The sequence below is a fragment of the Arachis ipaensis genome, chromosome B02, assembly GCF_000816755.2.
Source record: "Arachis ipaensis cultivar K30076 chromosome B02, Araip1.1, whole genome shotgun sequence".
NCBI lineage: Eukaryota > Viridiplantae > Streptophyta > Magnoliopsida > Fabales > Fabaceae > Arachis > Arachis ipaensis.
The window spans coordinates 105,198,508-105,206,231 of record NC_029786.2 but is presented as its reverse complement, the minus strand read 5'-3'; the positions used below and the strand labels follow the sequence as shown (position 1 = coordinate 105,206,231).

At 34.3% G+C, this 7,724-nt stretch overlaps 1 protein-coding gene, 1 long non-coding RNA gene and 1 pseudogene across 3 annotated transcripts in view; 2 read left to right on the top strand and 1 right to left on the bottom strand.

Moving 5' to 3' along the window:
* Window positions 901–2,862, top strand: LOC110269327 (annotated as a pseudogene).
* On the top strand, window positions 2,873–3,891 carry LOC110269091. Its single transcript, XR_002358135.1, has 2 exons — window positions 2,873–3,047; window positions 3,107–3,891. It is a non-coding gene; the product is annotated as an uncharacterized LOC110269091 (long non-coding RNA).
* Window positions 3,373–7,724, bottom strand: part of LOC107626227 (calmodulin-binding protein 60 B) — a 6,375-nt gene continuing 2,023 nt past the window's right edge. The window contains exons 3-8 of one of the 2 annotated variants that reach the window (XM_016329058.2): window positions 7,516–7,574; window positions 6,694–7,190; window positions 6,458–6,618; window positions 6,106–6,309; window positions 5,465–5,699; window positions 3,373–4,629 (exon numbers count right to left, since the gene is read on the bottom strand). In XM_016329058.2, the coding sequence (XP_016184544.1) occupies window positions 4,088–4,629; window positions 5,465–5,699; window positions 6,106–6,309; window positions 6,458–6,618; window positions 6,694–7,190; window positions 7,516–7,574 (1,698 nt within the window). In that variant the 3' untranslated portion in view covers window positions 3,373–4,087. The other variant, XM_021116544.1, reaches the window with a different exon arrangement.

The window sequence follows — 7,724 nt, the reverse complement described above, 5'->3', positions numbered from 1 at the left end:
ATGCTTTATTTCTCTCTTGCCATACTTCAAAGTTTTTGCCCATCCTTACTAGAAAAGCACCTATTCAAACAACAAACATACAACAATATATTTCGTTCAACCAACTTCACTTCGTCGAATAGTTATCTCGTTCGTCCAATTAAATAATTATTGGCGATTTGAATATTTTTTTATGTATATAACAACCTATTTATTAATGATAAATTATTAAACAAAATTTAAATTTATAACAAATTAATTCTTAACTTATCAAATTAAGAAATGTTATAAGAAAAAATATTTTGTTCATAATATAACCAATAAACTTAGAATATTATGTGATGTCAGAATTATATAACATAAAAAATTTTAAAAATACATAACTAAAATATTGACATCCAACCAATAAAATACGTATATTACACAAATTTTGATGCATAACACATAAATTTTGATGCATAACACAAAAATTTTGGTGCCAACAATAAAGTATTTGAAGGACCACGTGTTTAAAATATTTTCACTCAACCAACAAAATACGTACAACACATAAAGTTTAGTATACAACACATAAATTTTGGTGCATTAGACATAAATTTTTAGAGGATCACATATCCAGAATATTGATATATAAACATGAAAATGCAAAACATAAGCATGAAGATCCCGCTAGGGAGACAATGGATTATTTGTACAATGTGCTTAATTAATTTTAGTTTTGCATTTTCATGCTTATGTCTCCAGCATCCAATGCTTTGGGCTTAAAGATGTTATTTATCTGATTTTTCTTTTGGTGTTGGCAGCGAACTTATTGTTATATTCCTGAAGTTTTTATATGAACAAGATCCAGTTAAACAATTGTTGGAAATATCAGATGCAGACTATGATATCGAAATTGATGTGTAAGTTTGTTATCTACCCCATACTCGGGGTTTTTTTTTTCAAATCTATTAGATGTAAATTTCCACTGTGCGTGATATTACATATTTATTTATCCTTTTGGCTCAACTATGGCTTGTACAGTTATTAACTTATTATGGGACTTTGAATGTAATTGATACTTGGCAATTGAAATTTTTCTTGAAATTGTATATGTTTTAAAGAAAATTTCTGTTACAAGAACATTATTTTTTTCGAGAAGAATGATTTTCAGCCCTTCCTACAACCCCCCCTCCCCCCCTCTTAGTAAATAAATAATGTCATTTGACATGCGAAAGAGCTTTGCAAATGAACGGAAGCTTGCCAATCTTTTTGTCATTTCTGGTCAGAAAAAATGAAATTAAATTTAATAAGTCAAAGCTGAAAGCTGAGCACCACATAAACTATAATAAAGTGAGGAGAAATGCCTTTGTCTGATAGTATGTACACAAATTTTCAGTGAGCAATGTAAATAGTAAGATATTAGATGGTCTTGAGTGTCCTTGTTTTTATAATAGTTTAAGTTGACATGACTTCCTGATGTTAGTTGCATTTTAGATTTAATAGAATAAAACTTTTCAGGGAAACAATGCAAAGAAGTCGGGAATTAGTTCAGTTTGGAGGATTTTCTGACACTGAATATCTAAGAAGAACATTGGCAAAAGAATTCCAGCAGATGGAAATAAGGTATTATCTTCTTCCGTTCAAGCCACCAGTTTGGATAAGTTGCTTTGCCCTCTTCTTGTTTTCATTCTTTGATGATGTGGTGAACAAGATAACAAAAATGCTGAGAAAATGTGAACAAAACTATCTGCTTTCTTTCTCTGTGTAATTATGCTTCCACCAGAATGAAACCATTGTGAATTTATTCTTAGTTGTATGACGTGGAGAATTGCCATTTGAGTATCATTGTTTGATCCAATTTACATGCTGAGCTTGAATGGATCGCACCTGAAAATAGCACTAGTGAGGAAGGTGCAGCTTCTTGTTTAGAAATTGCCTTCACTTAAAAATAAAAAAAAAAATAAATGTCAATAATTTCTCTGCAGAGAATCAAGTCATGTCCTCTAATCCATAAATATTCTTCACAGTTCCAATTATTTCGGTGGATTTTATAGATTCTCATTGTGACTATTACAGCTTCAGAGAGGCTTTTGAAATGCCTTTTATTACGGTCTCAAGAAAAATATTATGCGAGGATTTTATGCCGTTGTGTCCTCTTCCTTCTCTATCAAAAGCACCTTCATCCATGAGAATTCCCACTTCAGTATCATATTATGAGGTATTTATCTAATCTTCAATACATCAGTCCCAATTGTTGGGGCTTTTTATGTTATATTTGTATTTGTATTTGAATTTCATCTCAGTTCTCTAATTTGACAGAAGTGCTGTATTCTTATCTTCATTACTTGTTTTCGTTCTGTAGGATTCCTCTAAAGCTTCTTTGTCACATTACACCTGTCAAAAGCAATATATTGATTATGTATCTCTCCAAGTACCGAACGAGTCTTTCTCAGATATACTTTTTAATCTAAATGTGATGTTTGAAACAGGATAGTCAAATTGTCATGCTACTAAACAGAGCTACAAAGAGATCAGAAAGCGCTGTAGGTGGCTGTATGATGATTATGCACGCAAGTGATCTACCATATGTCTCTATATCAAGATCTGCTTGTACAGACAACTGGACATTGCAAGAATTGAAGGTAAGTCACACCATGCCCATTGTCTTCACGATTGATAACGTAAATTAATGATCTCTGTACTAACAAATACATGTATATAATGAAAGTACCATGAGTTGCTCTCAACTTTTAGTTTCTTCTAACTTCCAAATTCCACCAACCCTTTTTTGTAATTGTGTGCACCTAGGATTCTGTGGCCCACTTGAACATAGGGGACGAGAAAGCCCGCACCATTCCGCATTCTGTAACTGCTCCCTTGGCAGTTAGTGGTGAGTACTCTCTTCTTTCAGATGCAGAATAATATCTAATTGAATTCTCATTCTCAGGATGAAGTACAACTGTCCAAGTATGGTACTACCGTACTATGTGTCACATCTTAATATATTTATTAATGTAATTTAAAATTTTAAAGTCATTTCTATTTTATATACAATTAATAGTTGAGAATCTTTAAATGATGATTTAGTCAATTTGTCAAATTATCTAAGTTTTTAAATATCAATTTTACATGAAGACTATTGTAGGTGAATTTTTACTCAACTTATATTACTCTTATGAGATTTTAAAATTGATAATTTTATTAGATGATATGAGATATTTAAAATAGATAATGTGTTAAACTTAAAGCTCGAAAATAAATGTTTTTTTTCCTAGTGCTTTGTGATTATGAAAACTGAGTTTCTCTTTTCTCCTTTTTTTTCCGGATGAACAAAACCAATATTAAAGAAAGAAAACATGACCAACCCCATGAAGGAAATTCTTCCATGTAACAGACTAACAGTATTATTTAATTCCGCAGCTAAAATTATTGATTTATTTATCTATAAGTACATCCACTATACAAAAGTCGGATGAAGCATCTTTCTCTCACTACATATGATTATCAGCATCATTACAATGCTATTACCTCCCGACAAGTTACGCTGACACATACAACTGCTGAAACACTCAAGCTACAAGTACAAATTGATTCCAACTACGAGGCCAGGGGGCCAACTACACAACATCTAAGTTACTGCACAGAATTTAATACATTCTGGTAAATCCTACTTTCCTTAGATTCCGCAGTCGGCACGAAACTGTCGTCTCTGCGCAACTTGCAGGAAGGAATGTTGAGTGGAAAACATCACAAGTAAAACAGTTACATGAGAGTAGTTGCAGACTTTGCAGACCAACATTCCTACAAAGGCAGAGAATTTTATCGATTGAGGCAAAGTGGAAGCTTTTAAATTAACCCTGCACCAAATAGTAACATGCCTTCGGTCATGCTACGAAACTTCAGCACGATGGCAACTCTGCATGTTAGCAACAAAGACTTGGGTGTGTTTATGAGTTGGGGTTATGGAAGTGAAGAGCTTGAAGGGTAAAATGGAGAATATTTTTTTCTTCAAATCCTTTTCTTCCATCCCTTTCCTTTCAACTCACAAACACACTCTTAGACGCTAAAGCCAGAATAGTTTAGTAGATCATAACAGGTGAAATATGTATGCCTCCAACAGCATATTCTATGAGTCATCCAACTCAACAAGCTGTGCCCGTCTCTCAGCAGCCTTCTTCCTAACAAAAATGCCCCATCTCAAAGCTGCCTTAAGCTTGAGCCAGCCAACAACAGCTTTTCCAGAAGAACAGCCTCGCTCATCATCACAATTGTAGCTCATTGGGTTTGCGGCCATGTATGCAGATGAATATGAAAAACCATCTTCATGGGCATTAAGGGAACCATGAGTTTGGCCTCCCATATTAAAGATACGGAGCAGATGCTGCATATCTTCATTTTCCAGCATCTCATGACTTCTAATACGAATCTCTTCCTCTGGAAACAATTCCTCAATTCCTCTACTAGGATTTGAACTGCTGGCAGCCTGAAAGCCGTGAGTGGCTGATTGTAACAGACCATGTGTCACCATACTGTCATCTCTATGAAGTTGATCTTGGTGTGAAGCATTCAACTGATTTTGTAGCGGGCATGCATTATTATCAAATTGAACACAAGAATTAACATTTTGCGTATGTATCGGAAATCTGGTAGCTGTACCGTCATGATAACCTGGAAATATTCACGAGTCAGCAACCAAAAGATTCTTAAGGATTCCCCATTTGTTTCAAAGGTAAAACATATCAGGAGTAAAAAAGCCTACACTGAAGAATAAAAGAAGCTTGCTAAATAGGTCATTTGGTTCTTAAACAGAATCATTCACCACGTGGGTTGTAGTTTTTGCTGTGCAAGACACTACGAAAGCTATAATATCTATTTGATGCCCAACAATCTAGTCTAAACATTGTTTGCTTACTTCATTGGTTGAATGATGGGAGAAGAAAGTTGGGAGGGAAAGGCTAGAATCTGTTCACCTTAAGTTGGTTTTGACAGAGAAATATGGAGAGATTGGTGTACCTTATATGACAAAAGTAAATAATTTTTTCCATAAGGCTACGTTTGTTTACAGGGACGGAACACTGAGATCGAGAACAGAGATACAAAATCGTGTTTGATAGATAAGACATGAATAGAGACATTGTATCTAGAGACACTGAATTAGTGTATTTTGTGTCCATCCTGACAGGAAGGACACAAAGACACTAACAAAAGACACCACTTATTTTTTATTTTTTCTTTCATTATTCTTGTTAATTTTTTATAATTATATATTTTTACTATTATATTTTTCTTCTCAAATTTTTTGGATGAAAAAAAATGAGAATAAATTATATTTTTATAATATGTTCTAGTTTATCACCAAACAGAATATAAGAACACAAAATTTTATGTTTCTGTCTTTTGTGTCTTGTTTTCAGTGTCTTGTCTTATCAAATGCAGCCTAATAGAACAAAACAGAACTGAAAAATGCATGATGGATAAAAAGAGGGAGATAACAAATAAATACCTCCAACTGTTACTCCTGAATCCACTGAAGGCTGCCCTGTGTTTACTGGAACTGGTAAACTTGGGACTGAAATCTGTTGGAAGGAGTTTGAATATTCATGAGAGCTTATTTGAGCTTGAGGATGAGATGTGTCCAAACTCTTATTATGGTTGTAATTTAGCAGAGACTTCCCGTCATACTCAATAACATGCATCCAATTTTCGTATGCCCTCTTCACCAATGTGTCAACATAGACCTACATAGACCACCAGTATTTTCAGAAATTTGATCATATTATTTCCTCACAATGTTTATTTTTAAATTCTTAATTTTCCATTTTTTGGTTTTTTTATAAAAAATGATATAAAGGGGCCGCATTTTTTTTCCCCAAAAAAATCTTGTTTTGTCACAATAAAAGTCTATATACATGCTACATATAAGAGTTGTATTAAGCCAAACATGTACCTGTTTTATTCAGACATGCAGAAACATTAATTATAGATGCTATGCTTGAGTAAGGAGTTTATATTAACACAAAGTTCCAAAGAAAAACCGAGCTTTTATTGTATGGCATCAAGGACCATTAAATCATGAAAGAAACCCCACAAGGAGTGGTCCATAGTGAACAATAAATGCAAAATTTTCCATGGAGATTTATTTACCTTTTGGCTCTCCGAAAGAGAATCAGCTGGATAATATTGGTCATTGGCAATTAAGCCACTTAGCTCATAGATGTTATTGAAAACAACACCCACATTTCTTGCTTCGTCAGGATAGTATACATAAAGATTTCCACTGAGAACACAAGTCTTTGCATGCTCAACAAGAATATCCCACATCTTATTTGACATGCCACTCCCAAGAATCTACAAAAAGAAGGATAATCAACCAACAGAAAAATTTGACAGATAATTATAAATCATTGAATTAACACAAATTCAAAGGATCTCAACATTCAATCAAAAGGTTGCAGTACTAGGCAACAAACTAAATGGACAAAAGTCTTATCCTTACATTGCGTAATCTCTGAGGGTCCCTGACCACAAGTCTTAGGAAGTCTTCAACGGTGTATATTCCAGCTTTATTTAGCCTTTTGTGAAAGGAACCATCCTTGCCAATCTTCTCCAGTCTCCATACCTCATCAGTCAAGGCGGGAGGGTAGTGTTTCTTGTATACTGTAATTTCACAGACGTTTAATTACTATGAGAATAGAGGAAGATATAATTAATATAAGGGCATTACGGACTTACATTCCCCACGATGATCCTTAACAGTGAAAGCTTCAGTTTTGGCTTCACGAATACGCATCCTCTCGCAGCAACCGGAGGCAACTTTCAGCCCCAGCCTGAATTTCCTACTTCTTATCCAGCTAGAATTATCTGTAAATGAGAGCTCACCCAGTGTTCCTATACCATCCTTCAGTGTAACTTGCAGATCGCCAGCAAGAAGAGGCCTTTTTCCTTCCCTCTCTTTCACAACATGACTCTCAAAGTCTTCTTCAGTCCAATTATCATCATCCTCATTATTGAAATCACCTTCAAGCACAATAACATCTAGTTTGGCACATGACTCTGGGCCTGATGTGACAATCTGGCCTGTGTTTGCATCAATTAAAACAATATGTATGGCGGCAGACCCTTGCTCGCCCTCCACTTTTCCACCAGTAAAGAGAGGAAGGGATAACCTAGTTTTGAAGTGCAACTGTAAATTTTTGCCATCTCGGCCTTCAATGCGCTTTGGAGAAGACCTGAATTTATTAGGGAGAACCAAAGTATAAATATCAGACATATTTCAGTCAACCTTGACAAACATACAAATCAATGAAATCATCATGAAAATAAGGGTCACTAAATTTTGAATTTTATGTTTGGATCTACAATGGCATAATGTGTCTAATATAATCATTCTATAGCAATAATGTTGTAGGATTTCTTGCCATGAAAGCAGTGAAAGAAAATAAAAGGGTTAAATTTAAAATGGTCATGCATGATTAGTTTACACAATAAAATCTATTATGCAAATGCACCTAATAAAATCATTCTATAATAACAAGCTGAGGAACAAAAAAGTACCTTCCAGTAAGCTTGGCAGGGCCTAGTTTTGCCAAAGCACGCTCAACTTCTTCACTAACCTAATAAGCAACAAGCAAGAAAAATAAGAAGACACGTTTACTTTACTTATCAGAGAGAGAGCCTTGGTCAAACAATTTTTAAGCCAAGGAGCAGAATTCAGTTCATTTACAGAGTTCTATGAAATCTTATTTAACAACATTAACATATAT